The following is a 20,840-nucleotide window of genomic DNA, read 5'->3' on the forward strand; positions in this document are numbered from 1 at the left end:
GCTTCAGGGTCTAGGGATATGGTTTGGAGAGGAGTAAACGTAGGAAGGACGAAGATCTTTCAAAAGAGAGAAGGATGAGCAAGAAAGGCCAGAGGCTGTGGCTAGCGGGTTGCTTAGTAACGGAGGAAAGGCGCGCGGCCGGCGCCTCCGCTTGCGCACCTGCAACGCCGGAAAGCGAGCCGCGCGGCCCAAGCGCCGTCGGAAGTGCCGAGTGAGGTGCGACAGGCAGCCGCGCGCGCGTTCCAGCGGCTCTGGGAGGTCAGGTGGCCTTCTGCTCGCCGGTGACGAGCCGTGACGCCTCAATGGTTGCCCGGGCGCGGCTCGGGGGTTCGGAGTCTGGCGGCTACTCTCTTCGACGCACCTCTTGTCAGGAGCGGGCGGCTGCGACTGCGCCTTGGTCGGCCGTCGGGGCCGAGAACCATGAGCCCCGGGGGCGCGGGCTGCTCCAACGGGCTGCTGCTGACGGTCGGCTGGCTGCTCCTGGCGGGCCTCCAGTCCGCGTGTGGGACGAACGTCACCGCCGCCCAGGATCCCGGCTTGGCCCATGAGGGCGAGGGCGAGGGCGAGAATGAGGGCGAGGAGGAGGCCGAGAGCGAGAGCGAGGCTGAGAACGAAGCCCAGTCTGTGCCTGAGGAGGATGGTGAGGGCGGGAGGCTCCTTGACGTGGGCCAGTTGAGGGTAAAGCCCTGCCCTCCGAGGACAATGAGAATTATTAACCCTGTTAACATCTGTAGAGCTCGCTTGCAAACAGCCTCGAATTTATACTTTTTTCCATATGCCTAATGGCTTTGAAGAGAATGTGCTAATTCTCCAAGGCCATAGCAAGAAAAACAAATAAGCACGTACATAGGAGTTGTTACCGAATTACTGTTAAATATTGCTCTGGACAAGAAAAGAGATGCCCTCCCCCCACTTTTTTTTTTTTTTTTTTTTTTTTTTTTAGGGGTAGGAGTCCGGGAGTAACCTCTCACCAATGGGAATTATTTTGACTCCTTGCAGTTACATGTTTTTCTTTCCCATTGTAGGTTTGTTGTTTTGTTTTGTTTTGTTTTTAAGTTCCAAATTGCTTGAGGTCTTACTCCTTTCCACATTTGCTTTTTAGGTTGGAATTCAAAAGAATTAAGAATGCCCCTCACTGTGACACATCTTAGACCAAAATGCTGACAAAACTGCCCAGAAGCCCCATGTCAGCTTCATGCAGCTCTACCTTGAGCATCTCTGTAGCGTGGTGGTGTAATATTTGTACATTCAACTTCCATCCACAGAGGAATGGTGGAAAACACCTATCAAGAGATCCAACTAGTGGTTTTGTTGGATACCTGTTAACCAAGGGAGAATGAGCCTGTGCTTGGTCCATAAATTTGCCTCATTCTGCTGGCTCATTAAGCAATAAAACCTGACAAGCTATTATACATGTTATATTGGTTAGTAACTCACATGCTGGTAGGTAGAAGGCCAGTTGCTGGTTTGCAGCCATCTAAAGGAGAAATGATTCCCTTTCTCTATAAATGATCCAGCCAAGAGTCTTTTAATGTCCTTGGCAATCTCCTTTCTCCTGTACGTGTAGAATAGATGCTGTATTTATCTGCCTTTCTTTTATTTCCTGATGACAGATAGTGACCTTAAGCGATGGAGAGAAATTAAGTATCTGAGGTTAATGGTGGGATGGAGGTTTGCATTGCCTTCATAACATTGCATTACAGGGAACTTGGAGAGGTCCCTGACTTTGGAAATGTGAAAGAGACTAGACAAAATATGTTCTAAAATTTAATAACTGTTGCTTCACAGTTTTAAAAGTAATTGAATTAATTTTAGTATTAAACTGTTCAAAGGATAGTTCTACCTGTAAAATGCTAAATAGAGTTTAAGCTAAACCCAGGCAATCAAGTTATAATGCCTTAGATACAAATTAAAATGTGAGCAAGTTACTTATTCTCTCACGGTCTCAGTTTCCTCATCCTTGAACTTTAGGGAGTCTGTGTATTTTTTGGAATTTTATTTGTACGATTTCATGCATAGTTGCTTTTTCCTGGGGACAGTGAGAATTCAGAACTGTAAACAATTGGAGGTGTCTAAGATTGGAAAATTTCCAGAGCCATTATAAAAATTTGACAAAGCCCCTTACCCTCAGTGGACCAGTAAAAACATTCATCACTATTTGCTATCCAATGGCCTTTTTTTTTAAATTTAAAGCATTTTACAAGTAATTTACAAAAGTAAGAATAAGGGTTACTGAAAACAACTAATTTGAAATTTTAATAAGAGTGTAAATATGGAAAACTCCAAACTTTTATTCCATATTTCCTGGTTTTGAAGATGTATATATCCCAAATGGGAAAGATACTTCGAATGCAACTAAATGCTCACTAACCATTAGGCATGAGTCTGGATTGTATCCATCTTTTAAGTACTGATTCCAGATTTCAAGTACATCTCTAATAGATTCTAGTTTATTACTTTGTGCATTGTCAAAACACAATACTTTTGAAAACTGTGAAGCCACATATTTTGTTAATGAGAAGACTACCATGTTATTTGTTCCATAATTGCAAAATGCTTTCATTTTAGGTTTATAAACACCAATCAGAATGATTGATCCAATTAATTTTATTTATTTCTACATCATCTATTTTCTTTTTAGTCACCTTTGAATACATACCTGCCATCATGATCTTTCCATTTACAAACCTGTTATCAAGTAAATTTTGGTGGATAAACAGCTTTAAAAAAGAAAGCATGTTGTCCACATCTTTTTAGCAAAGCAGTATGGTCCAGCTTCTTTTCACAAAACATTTCAGGATCAAGTCCTTCCTGTTGAAAGACTAACTGGATGAGAATACCATATATCCTTTTCATCCTTAGAAATGTAATATTAATTCATTGATTCTTGAGTTAGAGAAAATTCATCTAGGATATTCATCTAAGTTATCGTCATCTCTCACTCATTTTGCTTATGCAATCAGTTTCACCATCATCAGCATCTAAGGTGCTGCTGTCTATGTTCATCTTCTGATTCATCCAACAATTGTGGAATTTTTTCTCTGTCAATTTTCTTCTTTTTACCTTTAATGGACCAAAAAGAAAAGATAAAAAAAAAAGAAAAATTAAAAAATCTCAAACTGTGTCCAATGCAAGCTGAAAATAGACTACCAGAAAGGTGCCTCTAGAGTTCTTTTATATTTTCCTGAAAGATGATGCAATACTTGAGGGAAGGAAATAAGAAAACAAAGGATAATATAATAGCTATGATTTATTTTACAATTGATCATCCTTGTAGGCAGTTCCAAACTTTCTTCCATTTCATTATCTTAGTCTTTTTCTAAAAACACATAGCTGGGAATAATCAATAAGAAATAATAAAATCCATCATTGTAGATGATGAAATAACAAAATGTTTAAAAATATAGGAAAAATTACTAAAATATTATGTTAGATTTACTTATACTCCTCCATACCTTTTTTGCCATTTATATACTCATACCTTTTATAAATCTAAGGGTATACCTATACCTAGACCCTTAGATTTATAGTTATCCTATACCCATATCCTTCCTTAAATTTGTAAAAGGGACCAACAATAGATCTACATAATAATTGCAAAATAAAATGAGTTTCATTCCTTAAAATAAGTTTTATCCTATATAAATATAACTGTATTTTCTCTTTTTCTTTGGAACACCTCTAAGAAAGAATAAAAGTTATGAAATATCAACCTTATATATCAACTCTTACAAAAGAAATTCAAAAATTAAAATTGGACTCTGATAGTATATACCAAGTTAAAGTGTACTGTCCAGAATTGAAGAGAACATTCCAGGATCTGGCCAGAACAAAAAAGAGTAGGATCGTTATCTGCATCATTGTGGATGACAGTGGTTTTTATCAGTAAAGTCTAAAACCAAGCAGATTTCTGGGATGGCCTCAGCACAGTCTTGACTGCTATTGAACTTACTATTGAAATCTTCACTCATTTTCACCTGTTCTATCAAATTAAGACAGCCTATCATATTTTGGGGACAGTTACTTTTCAGCTCTACGTGCAAGACTTACTTCTCTAAAGGTTTCATTTTGTTAGTCTTATGTAATATTCCATCATGGCATTTTTAGAGCCAGATTTATCTTCAAACATATTTGCTATCCTTTCTACTTTTTCAGAATCTCTGGATTCAGTCAGCATGATACCAATATTTTCTAGGTCATTAATGAAAATATTAAACAGGACAGAGTCCTGTGACATAATTCCTTACACATTGATACCAACCAATTAGTTAGCATCAGTGGATATTACTGTTTAATGAGTTACACATAAAAGTTTACTGACAATCAGACCATATTTTTCCTTTCTACTCAGGTAAATTTTGACAAATAACACACTGAAGTCCAGATACATGTAATTTCTCTGACCCATCATTATAGGATTCCCATAAAAAATGGAAGTCGTTGAATGACCTAATGGGCACTCAAAGCCAAAAAGGACTTTAGAGATCATCTTATTAACTCCAATCTTTTTCTGAAATTAGGAGAACTTAAGTAACTTTCTCAAAGTAGCATAGGTAGTGAATAGTAGGGCTGATTGATTAATTGATTAATAATATTTTAATGGTTTCTGGAAAGAGGTCATATTTAAAAGTTTAAAAGTATTAACTCATTCTCCTACCTGTGTTTTTTATGTTCAAGATTTGGCTTTTAATTTATATCTCATAGTGTGCCAGCACAAAGTATCCAAGCATTTCAAGCAAAAACATCAATTCAAAATTGATCATGATAGTCCAAATAATTTAACAAAGTCAATATTGATTTACTTAACATACATACATCAAGAGCATACTCTGTATTCAGGGAACTGTATTTGGTGCTTGTAAGTGTGGAATAGCAATGTTTATGAAGGTATTCTCTTACAGTAATCAGAACACGAAAAAAATGTGATGTGCACTGAGTGTGAATGAAGTTATGATATCTTAAGCATGTTTATAGCACTAAATAAGTTACAGAAGGTTTTCACATGTATTATTTAATTTTTAAAAATACTCTCATTTAATTCTTAATCAAATAAGATAGGTTCTCCCTTCCAAATTTTTGCAGAAGAGCTAACTAGGTCTGACAGTTTACGTAATTTGCTCAAACTCAGCTGATTAGTTGTAGAAGCAGCAATTTGGACTCCAGTTCCATTGTACTTTCCCATGTAATATTGTTAAATTAGGATACAATGCTTAAAAAAATTCTAACACCTCATGTAATATTTTTTATATTGAGATATTAGTCCTCATCTGCTACGAAGAATTGGTTATATCCTATAGCTGGTGGAAACAATGCCAAACTTCAGAACAATTAGAAACAGAGAAACATGATTTAAAATCAACAATATTTAACTACTCAAATATATGTATATTCCTAAATCATCCTGCTAAATAAATTCTTGGGAATAATTTATCATCTTAACCTAAGAATGCATAGAACCATTCTACAACATAATTTTAATGAACATTTGGTATAAAGACTTATTTTTGGATGTAAATGATGCACTCAAATTTTTTTGAAAAATAGAGAATAGAAAAAAATTGAGCCCCGCAATTGGCAGACTTTTGTTTTGTTTTTCTGACCTGTAAAACTTTAACTCACCATGTATTGAGCTGATGAAAAAAATTATTTTTAATTTATGTAAAAGTTTAAATATAGACCTTTGCAAGGTATTTCCTAATTTAATCCATTTCTTTAAAAGTTTAGGCTTCTTTTGATTTAAGCAATAATAGAAGATGGACTAGGAATGACATTGCTTTTCTGATTTAATAAAACTTAAAAACTATCTGCTTCCCGTATGATAAGTGCTTGTATCCCTCATCCTCAAGTAAGAGTTTTTCCCTTTGAGAAGTTTTCATATGATTAAATAATGTATCTTTGCACTTTATGTTTAGTTTCAAATACGACAGTAGTCAAAGAAGTAGAATTTGGGATGTGCACCGTTACATGTGGTAAGTAGCATAGAGCAGATAAATCAACAATATTGTATTTGGGGGGAAGGAAAGGTAAAAACGGGCAATTTTTATTTGTAATTTGTGTACTTTCATTTATCTCTCAAACTATAATTTACACACAAAACTCAAAAGGTAAGATATTTTCAGTGCATAACCTCTTAAGTATTATTTTAAGCCAGCTCCATATATATATATATGTATATGTATATATATTTGGCATAAATTGCCTTCACCAAGTAAAACTTTATCTCACAGATGTTCACAAGATGAAAGATGTGATGCATCTAACAGATGTCTTCCCACACACTGTGTGGCAAATCAACAAATTTGCCTATTTGTAATAGTCTATTCTAAATTCTACGTTTCTTCAATTCATATGTTATGTCTTGGAGAAAAGAGGTATTAGCTTTGGGGGGAAGACAATATTCAAAAACTATTACTTCCTTGTATCATTCCATGAACAGAAATTGGACACAAAATCCCTTACACAGGGGTGAGATTAAGGCTGCATATACTATAATAGACCAGTGTTTCTCAAACTTAAGTGTTCACCCTAAGCGCCTGCAGGGCTTGTTAAAACACAGACTGCTGGACCTACCCCAGAGTTACTAACTCACTGGGCCTTTGGAGGAGCCTAAGAATTTGTATTTCTAAACAAGTTCACAAATAAAGCTGATGCTGCTGGTTAGAAGACCATCTTTTGACAACCACTATAGACTAGCATGCTGATAAGACAGTAGATAATTCACAATAAAATTAAGTTTATTCTAAATAGAACTGCCTGGAAAAAAAAAGGCTAGTGAAGGGAGGGAAAGAGAAAAACCAAATGGTAAGAAGACAGAAAATCCATGCAGACCTATAGCAGAATGATTTTTTAAAAAAATTACACTTGAATTATTTATAATTGAGTTAACGTATTTTTATTGTGGCAAAACAAACCTAACATAAAATTTACTACTTTAACCATTTTTAAATGTACAACTAGGTGACATTAAACATGTTCACATTGTTGTGCAGCCATTACCACCATCAATCTCCAGAACTTTTTCGTTAGCCTGAAGTGAAAACTCCGTACCCATTAAACACAACTCTCTGCTCTCCCCTCCCCACAGCCCCTGACAATCACTGTTCTACTTTCTGTCCCTTAAGATAATTTTAAGCCCATGTTTTACTTTAACTTCTTAGTGCGTCAGAGTCACAAATCAGAGGAATACATGTAATAAACTTGTGAATATTCATTTGTAATTTACATCTTTCTTTTGCTGCCTTGAGAAATTTCACAGGTAGAGAATTATTTTTATGGCAATTCTAGTAATTTTTGTTGTATTATTCTATTATTTAAAGATGTGTTTCAGAAATTACATATTTATTCATTCATCACATGATTTTTTGAATTTTGCCTACTATGTGCCAGGCACTGTTATAAGTGCTAGAACAAAGCAGAAGAAACTCCTTGCCTTCAAGGGGTGTATATAGGGGCAAAGAAAAAAATAATATTAAAACTGGTCTCATAGAACAAGTTTGGAAGTTTTTCTATTTTTTGAAACAGCTTCAGTAGAATAGGTATTATTTATTCTTTAAACGTTTGGTAGAATTCCCTTGGGAAGCCATCTGGCCCTGGACTCTTATTTTTTGGGAGGTTTTTGATTACTACTTCAGTTTGCTTGCTGGTTATGGTCTGTTCAGATTGTCTGTTTCTTCCTGTTTCAGTCTTGGTAGTTTACAAGTTTCCAGGAATGCGTCCATTTCTTCGAGATTGCTTACTTTGTTGCATATAGTTGCTGGTAATAATTTCTAATAATTGTTTCTATTTCCTTGGTGTTAGTCATGATCTCTCCCCTTTCATTCATGATTTTATTAATTTGGGTCCTTCCCCTTTTCTTTTGGAAAAGTCTGGACAGAGGTTTATTGATCTTATTAATTCTTTCAAAGAACCAGATTCTAGTTTTGTTGATCTGTTCTACTGTTTTTCTGATTTCTATTTCTTTGATTTCTGCTCTAATCTTTATTATTTCTCTTCTCCTGCTTGGTTTAGGCCTTATTTGATGTTCTTTCTCCAGGTCCTTTAGATGTAAGTTTAGCTTGTGCATTTGGGATTTTTCTAGTTTTTTGAGAGAGGCTTGGCTGGCTATGTGTTTCCCTCTTAGGACCACCTTTGCAGTATCCCATAGGTTTTGGACTGACGTGTTTTCATTCACATTAGTTTCAATGAATTGTTTAAGTTGTTCTTTAACTTCCTGGTTGACCCAATCATTCTTTAGCAGGATGCTTTTTAACTCCCAAGTGTTTGCGTTCCTTCCAAAAAGGATTATTCACTATAAGCAGGTAGGATTTATTCCTGGCATGCAAGGGTGGTTCAACATTTGGAAATCAATCAACGTGATAGAGCACATTAAGAAAGGAAAGACAAGAACCATATGATCCTCTCAATTGATGCAGAAAAAGCATTTAACAAAGTACAGCATCCTTTCCTGATTAAAACTCTTCAAAGTATAGGGATAGAGGGAACATACTTCAATACCATAAAAGCCATTTATGAAAAGCCCACAGTGAATATCATTCTCAATGGGGACAACTGAGAGCTTTTCCCTTAAGGTCAGGAACACAATAGGGATGCCCGCTCTTACCATTATTGTTCAGCATAGTACTAGAAGTCTTAGCCTCAGCAATCAGACAACAAAAAGAAATAAAAGGCATTCAAATTGGCAAAGAAGAAGTCTAACTCTCTCTTTGCAGATGACATGATACTTTATGTGGAAAACCTAAAGACTCCACTCCCAAGTTACTAGAGCTCATATAGCAATTCAACAATGTGGCAGGATACAAAATCAATGCACAGAAATCAGTTGCATTTTATACACTAACAATGTAACTGAAGAAAGAGAAATAAACGAATTGATTCCATTTACAATAGCACCAAAAACCATAAGATACCTAGGAATAAACCTAACCTAAGAGGTAAGGGATCTATACTCTAGAAACTACAAAACACTTATGAAAGAAATGGAGGACGACACAAAGAGATGGAAAAACATTCCATGCTCATGGATTGGAAGAATAAACATTGTTAAAATGTCTGTGCTGCCCAGAGCAATCTACTTTTAATGCAATCCCTATCAAAATACCATTGACATTTTTTACAGAGCTGGAACAAATCTAAAATTTGTACGAAACTAGAAAAGACCCTGAATTACCAGGTTATTGTTAAAAAAGAAAACCAAAGCTGAGGGCATCACAATTCTGGACTTCACACTCTATTACAAAGCTATAATCATCAAGACAGCATGGTATTGGCACAAAAACAGTCACATAGATTGATGGAACAGAATAGAGAGCCCAGAAATGGACCCTCAACTCTATGGTCAACTAATCTTCAACAAAGCAGGAAAGAATGTCCAATGGAAAAAAAGAGTCTCTTCAATAAATGGTACTGGGAAAACTGGATAGCCACATGCAGAAGAATGTAACTGGACCATTCTCTTACACCATACACAAAGATAAAACTCAAAATGGATGAAAGACCTGAATGTGAGACAGGAATCCATCAAAATCCTAGAGGAGAGCATAGGCAGTAACCTCTTCAACATTGGCCACAGCAACTTCTTTGAAGACATGTCTCTAAAGGCAAGGAAAACAAAGCAAAAATGAGCTTTTGGGACTTCACCAAGATAAAACCTTTTGCATAGCAAAGGAAACAGTCAATAAAACTAAGAGGCAACCCAGGAATGGGGAAGATATTTGCAAATGACATTTCAGATAAAGGACTGGTATCCAAGATCTATAAAGAACTTATCAAACTCAACACCCCAAAAACAAATAATCTAGTCAAGAAATGGGCAGAAGACATGAACAGACACTTCTCCAAAAAAGACATACAAATGGCTAATAGACACATGAAAAAATGTTCAACATCATTAGCCATCAGGGAAATACAAATAAAAACCACAATGAGATACCACCTTACATCAGTAAGAATGGCACAAATTAACAAGACAGGAAACAACAAATGTGGGCAAGGATGTGGAGAAAGGGGAACCCTTTTACACTGTTGGTGGGAATGCAAGCTGATGCAGCCACTCTGGAAAATGAGATGGAGATTCCTCAAGAAGTATAGAGCTATCCTATGACTTAGCAATTGCACTAGTGGGTATTTACACCAAAGATACAGATTAGTGAAAAGAAAGGGCACATGCACCCTGATGTTCATAGCAGCAAAGTCCACAATAGCTAAACTGTGGAAGGAGCTCAGATGTCTTTCAACAGATGAATGGATAAAGAAGATGTGGTTTGTATATACAATGGAATATTACTCAGCCATCGGGAAGGATGAATACCTACCATTTGCATTGACATGGAGAAAACTGGAAGGGATTGTGCTAAGTGAAATAAGTCAAGCAGAGAAAGACAATTATCATATGGTTTCACTCATATGTGGAACATAAGGTATAGCACAGAGGACCACAGGGGAAGGGAGGGAAAACTGAATGGGAAGAAATCAGAGAGGGAGACAAACCATGAGAGACACTTGACTCTGAGAAACAAACTGAGGGTTACAGAAGGGAGGTGGGTGGGGGGATGGAGTAAGCAGGTGATAGGTATTAGGGAGGGCATGTGTTGTGATGAGCACTGGGTGTTATACGCAACTGATAAATCATTGAACACTACCTCAAAAACTAATGATGTACTTGCTGTATGTTGGCTAACTGAACATAATAAAAACAAAAACATAATATTAAAACATGTAATATGTCAGGTGGTGATAAATTCTAAGGAGAAAGATACCTTAAAAGGCAACATTTTACATCTAAAATATTTTAAAATACTTACAAATATTTTCAGTTTATAACAATGATTTAGAGGAACAAAAGCACTTTGGTGAAAATTGTATTGAACTCTCAAAACGATATTTTAGCAGTCAAAAAGTTTTCATTTTCTGGAATACCCAGGCAGATTTTTAGTGTTACTTCGACTTACAGAAAATCTCACACCTATACACATCATCACAATGAACTGTATTTGGCTAAATAAATTCATAAATAAAGTTGCTTGGAAAATATTTATGCATTTCAGAAGAAGGCTGTGCATCTAGAGAGGTACCTTTTATAAATCCAACAGAGCTCTACTGCAGCCATTCTTAGGCATCTCTTTTAATCAAAAGAGATCTTTCTTCAAAAAGTACACTTACGATGAACACTGAGTAATATATAGAATTGCTGAATCAATATATCACACACCTGAAGCTAGTATAACACTGTATGTTAACTATGCTGGAATTAAAATTGAGAAATTAAAATGAAAAGAGATATTTCCTCTTCCAACCTTTCATCTCCTTATCGCATGTAGAGTCCTCTCCCTTGCTACTCAAAGTTTGGTCCACAGACCAGCTGCATCAGCATCGCCTGGGAGCTTGTTAGAAATGCAGAATCTCAGAACCTACTCCAGACCTACTGAATCAGAATTTGCCTCTTAATAAGATTTCCAGGTGATTGTATGCAGTCTAAAGTTTGAGAAGCACTGTTTTAAGTCATCTCTAGACTTCAACTCTCCCTTGCTGTTGAGAATGGCTTTATGATTAACATCTTCAGGGACTGAAAAAGGGAATCTGGTAGACAAGGAAATCAAGAGGGACTGTTCCTTAGCCTGTGGCTACACAGTCTTATCACAGGTCACTTACCATAGGACATGTTTCACATGATAGAACATTTTATCATGTTCCTCAATTCTGGTGATGAAAAGCAAACCTAATGGAGGTCTGAGATCTGTTAGTAAAGACTTGATTTCTTTTTGTAAAAAAGTGCGGTAAATCTCAAGAGAGTGTCTTGTTAGAAATTGAGATTTGGTCATTAATAGTTTGTCCTCCTATATTTAATACAGAGAATTTACTAATCTAAATATTAAAAAGCATCATTTATGTTTTAAAATGTGATTTTTGGAATGTCCTCCAGAGCTCCAAAACCACTTCTAAAACTTCCATGGCCAGACAAATTTGGGAGACCCTGTGTCCTACTATATTTCATCAAATCTAAGACTTTTGTCAGCTATGAGAAGCATATGTTATGCACCTCTATAAAGGAAAAATGCTGCCAATTTGGCACATGCTGTCAATTCTAAGATAAATTCTGATTTCAAAGATGTTAAAATGTAAAAATTTTACATCTTAGATCTATGAAACTTTACACACAATAGCTCATTAATTTACTATCAGCTCATTAATTTACTATCATGTTAAAAAAAAAGTTCCAACAAAATTCTGTAATAAAGAGGAGACTTTAATTTTATTTAATGTATAATTTTCAGATGTGTATAATTTTGGAATCCTTTTTTCTTATGTTAACAACTAGAGGAACTAGTGTTTATGTAACTCACTTTGGGAAATGCTATTTTATGAAATAATTCAAAATGAGGGGCATAAAAATATTCTAACCGTTATCACTCTGAATTTAGGAATTTAACTTCTGAAATTAGGAGAAAAGCCTCAAAAAAGACCTAGATGGAAAAGTAAAGAAAGTGGAATGAATTTTTCTTAACGTTTGCTGATTTCTTTTACCAAAGGTGTTGGTATTAGAGAAGTTATACTAACAAATGGATGCCCTGGAGGTGAATCCAAGTGTATTGTACGCGTGGAAGAATGTCGTGGACCAGTAGATTGTGGCTGTGAGTTGAACTCTGTATTGGAGGGAGATGGAGGGGAAGAGTTTACTCTGGGGAAATAGCCTTAACCTCAAGTTGCCATGGGTGGAAGGAATTGATCAATTGATATACTGAAAGGAAATTATAATAAAACTTAAAATTCTACTTCTTTGCTTTACATTTGTCTAAAATTTAACATATATTCTCCCTAATACACTGGAAACTTATTACACTCAGGGTCTGTGGTCAAGGCTGTCCTATAGTGAAACACTTTTGACACTTTGGGAATGACAATTTATCAGTAAATTGGCAAACTTTAAATTGGAAACTTTGAAAACTGTTCTATATCATATTACAGTACTTTGAGATTTCATCATCTCTAGTGGGGGTTCTCTAACCAGTAAATTGAAAGTCACTAGCAGATCTCAAAGTTTAATCTAAAACATCACTAAATTGATTGCCCTTGCTATTTATTCTGCTGAAGGAACACACAGCTATGGTATTTCCCAGCTGCTTCTTTGGTGACTTTACATTGCATCCATTACTCCTCTCTGCTCTTCTACTCTCATACCCTCAATAATAATTTTGAGAACTTCCAACATATAATTGATTTTAAAACCGAAACTGGCTCTTAAAAGTAGCCTTTGATTAAAGCTATTTATAATGCCTAATGGTATCAATGTATTTAATTTTTCATATTTTTAGGGGGTAGACCAGTTTCAGAAAGTCTTGAAAGTGTTAGACTGGCATGTATTCATACATCTCCTGTAAATCGTTTCAAATATATTTGGAAACTTCTAAGGCCAGACCAAGTAAGTAATAAACATATGTAATGTGGTGCTTTCTATGAGTGATAAAATTTGTTTCCCAGTGCTTGGCGGCTATCAGAAAACTCTCTTTAGAAGCAGTTTGCATAAATGTGAAGTTAAAAATCTTACAACTTTGTCATTATTGAGATTTAAATTGAATTGAATTTTAATGCAATAATAATTACATTATTAAGTGGAGCTAAAACTTTACATATGTCTTGGGGTCAGCTATTATCAGAACTTAAAAACATCCCTTTTATATAAAGTAATCTATTTTGGAAGCAAAGCTTTCATTTGTATGTATGGGAATTGTATGATGGTAATAGTAGCTAACATTAATGGAGGACTTATTAAATATCAGACATACATCAAGCGCTACAGTTTCTTTCTCCCACATAACAATCTATAAGGTAATCCTTATCATTATACCTACTTTACAGATAAGCAACTGAGAAGCATAGAGTACCTTGTCCTGGGTCACACAGGCAGAAGTGGTAGGGTTAGAACTTGATGTCTGGATTGTCTGACTCTAAAATCCATGTGCATAATTTATTATTGTCCTACACTGAGAGACAATGACTATTATTTTGTTATGGGAAATAAATTGTTTCCTGATCTTAAGTTTACATGAAGAATGTTGGTACTTTTTGTTTTCCTTTTAAATAGCAACCCATTATCCTTGCAAATGATTCAGCAGTCCTGGAAGTACGCAGGGAAGTTCATCCCTTGGTTTTTGAGTGTATCACCTTGGATAATAATGAAATAATAGCATCTGTTAAATTCACAGTCTATACAACAAGTGGTAAGTGCCCAGTAATGTTTCGGTTTGCTTATATCAAACTTTAAAAAGCATCAAAATCATCTGGAGGGCTCATTGAAACAGATTGAAAGCCCCACTCCCAGAGTTTCTAATTCAGTAGATCTAGGGTGGGGCTGACATAATAGTTTGCATTTCTTTTTTTTTTTTTCCCTATTTAAACTTTATTTCTTGTCTTTTTTTATACATAAAGATTTATTTTATTTTTTTTATTATGGTATGTTAGTCATCATACAGTACAATATTAGTTTTTGATGTAGTGTTCCATGATTCATTGTTTGCGTATAACACCCAGTGCACCATGCAATTTATGCCCTCCTTAATACCCATCACCACGCTAGCCCCCCCCCCAACCCTAAGATTGTTTCCCAGAGTCCATAGTCTCTTGTGGTTAATAGTTTGCATTTCTAACAAGTTCCCAGGTGTTGCTGGTTCGGAGACAACCTTTAGAAAACCACTGGTTTGTATCATTTAGACTTCCTACAAGGTAGTGCTAATTTCTTTTTCACAAAATAGAGTCAGATGTGTTTCACTTTGGGAAACGGTGCATTCCTGAAGCATCGCCAAAGAACAGTCCTCTAACTTGAATTACATGCTCTTACTTCTATCACAAAAGTGAAAATGGATACCGGAATCCTCATGTGTGCTTATAAATTTTTTGATACGATAAAATAATAAAATTAAGAAACATTATGTCAAAGCATGTTTCTTCAAAAATTATTCATTTGAAGAAAATATTTTTTGATGAAATAATACGGCAGTCCTTAACATATGTCACAAAAGACAAATCTTGTCCTGAATGTAATTTTACATGTTAGAAACTGTGCTCTGGGAAACAAACCGAGGGCTTCAGAGGGGAGGGGGGTGGGGGATTGGGATAGGCCGGTGATGGATATTAAGGAGGGCATGTATTGCATGGTACACTAGGTGTTATACGCAAATAATGAATTATGGAACATTGCATCAAAAACTAGGGATATAATGTATGGTGACTAATATAATAAAATAAAAATTATAAAAAAAAAAGAAACTGTGCTTCCCTTGCAAAATAGATCCATGTGCATGTCCTTTCAGTTTAGACTATGATGTCTAATATATCCAATTATTTTTTTGTTCATTTTGCTCTTAACCATTTTATTATGGTTGTCATTATTGTTGAGGATATGAGGGGGTTTGGTCACAAGTTCTTTTGAGAAACCAATCAAGGCTCTGGAGGCTTTTCCCAGAAAAATACCCACATAAACAAATATGCCAAAAGCTACCTGATATTTTAAGAGAATTCATGGATTCTTTCTCTCAATCCCAAGTAAAGAAGTTATGCTATAGTTTAGAGATACCATACAGCATAACACTGTTTATTAAAATGGAAATAAGCTAAAGTGTTTCAGGGATGACTTTTAAAAATAAACTATAAGTTTCTTTAATGTCTTTACTGTCTTTAAAAAAACATTTATGGTGAAAGCTAATAATCTGACTCTAATGCTGAGATATCAAGTGTTATTAAAAGGATAATTTCAATAAACTGCTAAAAAAGGCAAGAAAGGACCAAACCTCATGAAACTAAAAAATAGCTCATTGAGTACTAGTTCAGGGTATTAAAAGTTTTGGGGGACCATTCTCAGGTTTCGTCCCCACAGCCTAGTCCTTGTTAGGACCATAGCTCTTCTTGTGACTAGAAATCTTTTTTAAAATTTTTATTTTATTTTATTTAAATTCAGTTAATTAATATATAGTGTATTATTAGTCTCGTAGTGTTGAGTGATGCATCAGTTGTATATAACACCCGGTGCTCATTACATCACATGCCTCCTTAATGCCCATCACCCAGTTACTCCCTTCCTGCCACCCCCACCCCTCCAGCAACCCTTAGTTTGTTTCAGAAGTCAATATGCACTTGATAGTGTGTAAGCTAAGGGCTAGAACACAGATCCTGAAATGTTAGCCCTTAAGTGAGACAAAGTTGACGTCTCTCTTGTAGCAGTCCAAGGCTGGCGGGTTAGCTCTGCCTTCTCAGTACATGATCTGGTTAAATGACAAAATGTTTTTAGAACACTTTGATATCAATTAGTTTCTTTTAAACATAACAATTGGGAATACCACTGTGACAGACCCTTTTGGCTGTTTGGATATCAAACAAATATTTTGTCTATAAATGTCAACACAATATGGCACCAGCTTGAACAATACACAAGTGAAATATCTTTAGGGTAAATATGGTTTAGTTAATGAAAATTTCCCATCCATCCCCTATACATCAGATTTTTCACTTCTACAATAGTTGTCTTTATAGTTAGGCATTGTTATGGATTGAATTGTGTCTCCCTTCTCAAGTTCTAACTCCCAGAACCTCAGAATGTGACTGTGTTTGGAAACCGGATCACTGCAGATGTAATTTGTTCAGTTAAGATAAGGTCATACATACTAGAATAGAGTGGGCCTTTAATTCACTATGACTGGTGTCCTTATAAGAGGGAAATGTGGACACAAATACAGAATGAGAGAGAAGAGAAAGTCATGTGAAGACACAAAGTCACACAGGGAGCAGATAGCCATGTGAAAACAGAGGCAGAGATTGGAGTTACATTGCCATAAGCCAGGGAACATCTGGGGCCACCAGAAATAGGAAGAAGAAAGGAAGGACCGCCCCCAGAGGCTTTGGAGTGAGCATGGCCTTACCAATACCTTGCATTCAGACTTTCAGCCTCTAGAACCATGAGACAATAAATTTGTTGTTTTTAAGTTATCCAGTTTGTGGTACTCTGTTATCATGGCCCTAGAAAACGAATGCAAACATAGCTTAGTTTTTCTAAGAAGTGAGAACATCAAAATTTAGTGTATTTTTCATTAAGAAATTTCAATAGGAAATGCAGCCTATTTTTTTAGATATAAAAGTAATCTAGATATAAAAATAATCCTTGCAAGAAGACTACCCTTGAAATAAAGTAAAATCTTTATACCTCTCACTCTTTATCCTCTCTTGGCTAGTATTGCAGGGTAGTGCATAAATGGAAAGGAATTTGGCATTTCTTCTTCTCAGGTTTTAATCCTAAAAGGTGTCTTTCATTTGAGCTTTAAAAATCTCACTGCTTCTGTAAATCTAAAATTATCAAAAACAAAAAGATTTTTAAAAATCCAACAGTGTTGGAATATAATTAAGATGTGATTTCTCCGTCACACTTGGAACTATTTAGAGTTTACGTCACTGGAATTACTAAGGAAAATGAAAAATTGTACTCCATGGTGTTTAAAGAGTAGGACGAAAATCCAGACAGATAAGCAGTTGAGATTGCCCATACAGGAAACTACTTCTGATAGAGTGGTACTTACAAAAATTAAAATACTGCAATATACAAAATATAGTTGCACAAATCATTAAACGGCCCTGAACATTGGTTTACTTATCTGTGTAATTCAGTAGTTGCACGTGGTGATCTCTCTGTCCTTTTCCACACAAATTCTTTATGATCTTATGATTTGGGGGACTGGGAAGAACCACAAAAAGCTATATAATTGGTAAAGTAAGTAATATTTGATGTAAATTGGCTTTTCACCAATTTACAATGTAGGAATGTTATAATACATACAGTAGACTGGCTTTGTCTCTTTGATCGTCTTGTTTGCAGGAAGAGCAGAAAGGTATGAGAGAGAATGTCTAATTTAAAAGTGTGGTGCGGATATTTGCATAAAAAATAAACTTCAAACCGTACCTCACAACATATGTAAAAATGAGAGAGATGTCATAATCCTAAATGTAAAAACTAAAAAGAGCTTTAAAATGGAAACATAGGAGAAAATCTGAATGATTACTGGAGTAGGCAAGGGTATCTTAGTTATGACTCAGAAAACAATCACCATAAAAGGGAACATTGATAAATCAGCCTTCATCAAAATTAAAAACTTTAGCTCATTAAAATAAATCATTAGAAAAATGAATAGGCAAGCCAAAACCTGAGAGAAAATAATTCACAAGACATGTATAACCAGTACAATCAGTTTGGGCAAAGATCTTTTTTTTTTTTTAATATGTGTAGCTGTATCTAGTATGAATGCATAATTTGTTGACATTTTTTAAATATTAAATACAATTTTTGGATATCACCACACCTGACTTCCCATTCTTTTTTTTTTATTTTTATTATGTTATGTTAGTCATCATACAGTACATCATTTGTTTTTGATGTAGTGTTCCATGATTCATTGTTTGCATATAACACCCAGGGCTTCATGCAATTTGTGCCCTCCTTAATACCCATCACTGGCCTATCCCAATCCCCCCTTCCCCTCCCCTCTGAAGCCCTCAGTTTGTTTCCCAGAGTCCATAGTCTCTCATGGTTCATTCCCCCTTCTTCCCCCCCCTTCATTCTTCCCTTCCTTCTACTGATCTTCCTGCTATTTCTTATGTTCCATAAATGAGAGAAATCATATGATAGTTGTCTTTCTCTGCTTGACTTATTTCACTTAGCATAATCTCCTCCAGTCCCGTCCATGTTGCTGCAAATGTTGGGTAATCATTCTTTCTGATGGCTATTATTCCATTGTATAATATGGACCACATCTTCTTTATCCATTCGTCTGTTGAAGGGCATCTTGGCTCCTTCCACAGTTTAGCTATTGTGGACAATGCTGCTATGAACATTGGGGAGCATATGGCCCTTCTCTTCACTACGTCTGTATCTTTGGGGTAAATACCTAGTAGTGCAATTGCTGGGTCATAGGGTAGCTCTGTTTTTAACTTTTTGAGGGACATCCACACTGTTTTCCAGAGTGGCTGTACCAACTTGCATTCCCACCGACAGTGTAAGAGGGTTCAGTTGGGGCAAAGATCTTAACAGTTTCTTGGAAAATTAAGTGTACCTCTACCTTATGACCTAGCAGTTCCACTCTTAGGTATTTATCCAAGAGAAGTGAAAATGTATGTTTGCAGATGACCTGCATAAAAATATTCATAACAGTTTATTTATAATAGCTTAAAGCTGCAGCAGCCTAGATGTCCCATCAGTAGAAGAATGAATAAACAAATTGGAATACTAGTCATTAACAAAAAGGAAAAACTATTGTTACATGCAACAGTATGGGTGAATTTTTTAAAACAGGCTGAGTAAAAAAGCCTCACATGAAGGAATACATAGTGTATGTTTCCATTCCTATAAAGTTCTAAAGTAGGCAGAACTAATCTGTGGTGGAAAAGAAAATCAGTAGAGTAGCTGCCTCTGGAGGATGGGTCAGGAATTAGCTGTGAGGGGCTCAAGGGAGTTGATGGGTTATAGCAATGTTCTGTGTCTTCATAGGGTTTGAATTATATATGTGTGTTTGCATTTGTCAAAACTAAATAAATGTACATTTAATATCTTTGTGCAATTCATTGTAAATTTTACCTCAAAATAAAAAATATAAACAAGTATTGAACTTGTTTGATATGCCTGTTGAAGATTTTTATGGGAAGTGTGCAAACATTAGCAATTTATGTTGAAATGCATTGAAAAAATAAGATGGATCAATGAATTTGTAGAAGGATGGAGAAATGGATAGTAAAATGTTGATGGTAGTATCTAGCTAGTGGGAATACAGGATGTTCATTGTTAAATTCTTTTGACTTTTCTGCATGTTTGAAAAGGACATTTCAAAGGTCACAAGCAAGTTTACTAATAACTTTCTTTCCACTAATTCTTTGTGTTTTTTTAGAGTTGTTTTTAGATATAGTTTCCATGTAGATATATCTCTTTTTTTTCCAGTAGTAATAATCATCAGGTGTGTGTTTTTTCTCTAGAATTGCAAATGAAAAGATCAAGCCGACCAGACACTGATGCAGTCTTAGTTTTTGTGCTGACCATAGGAGTTATTATCTGTATATTTGTGATCTTTATACTGATCTTCATAATTATAAACTGGTAGGTGAAGGGCTGAGCTGAGTCATCACCCTTGCTTGATGTCCTCCTTCTCGTCCCCCCTTCTTGTTTGATGAACCCAAAGCCCTGCCCATGATGCCTCCCATATGCGTCTTGAAACAGTCTAACACCTTGTATACCTCCTGCAACTATTCTACTTCAGGTTACCTGAGCTCACAACTTGCTTCCCGTCACAAGAGAGATTTAAAGCAATTTTTATAATTTTACATAGTAATTGCTTTAAAAAGAGTGTTTTGAATGAATATGTGTATTGTTCAGTTGTAGTTCTCACAACTCTAAAACTTGGTTAGTGTAACCTACTCTAATTCGTTTTTTAAAAGAATATTTCTAATACTTACATGAGTTTACACCCCTGGAACAGTCTGCAGACTCATCTACTATCATAAATGTAGCAGATACACCACAAACTAAAAATAGATTGTGACTAAGGAGGCACTTCTAATTATAGAAAATTATATATATCTATTTAGTTTTGGTTTTCAGTTCTTGACGGGTTTTTGTTTGTTTTTGCTTCTTCAGGGGGGCAGTCAAGTCTTTCTGGGGAGAAAAAGCCTCAACAACTGAGATACAGTCTGAGCTCAGTTCAACGAGATACAAAGATTCAACTTCTCTTGATCAATCACCAACAGAAATACCTGGAAATGAAGATGATGCTTTAAGTGAATGGAATGAATGACATATGGATGATATATAAGAAACCAAAGGA

At 35.6% G+C, this 20,840-nt stretch overlaps 1 protein-coding gene across 2 annotated transcripts; it reads left to right on the forward strand.

The window, feature by feature from the left end:
• Nucleotides 1-420: 420 nt before the first annotated feature.
• On the forward strand, nucleotides 421-20,810 carry SPACA1 (sperm acrosome associated 1). Of its 2 annotated transcripts, none has more exons than XM_087865293.1 (7): nucleotides 421-646; nucleotides 5,913-5,969; nucleotides 12,525-12,626; nucleotides 13,308-13,414; nucleotides 14,078-14,213; nucleotides 19,996-20,116; nucleotides 20,654-20,810. In XM_087865293.1, the coding sequence occupies exons 1-7, from the start codon at nucleotides 421-423 to the stop codon at nucleotides 20,808-20,810; spliced, it is 906 nt and encodes a 301-aa protein (XP_087721419.1). The 2 variants fall into 2 exon arrangements, with proteins under 2 accessions (XP_087721419.1, XP_045663038.1); XM_045807082.2 differs by having other exon boundaries at nucleotides 421-640.
• The last annotated feature ends 30 nt before the right edge of the window (nucleotides 20,811-20,840 follow it).

This window comes from Ursus americanus, chromosome 11 (assembly GCF_024610735.1).
Source record: "Ursus americanus isolate L20-20 chromosome 11, mUrsAme1.1.p, whole genome shotgun sequence".
Classification (NCBI taxonomy): domain Eukaryota; kingdom Metazoa; phylum Chordata; class Mammalia; order Carnivora; family Ursidae; genus Ursus; species Ursus americanus.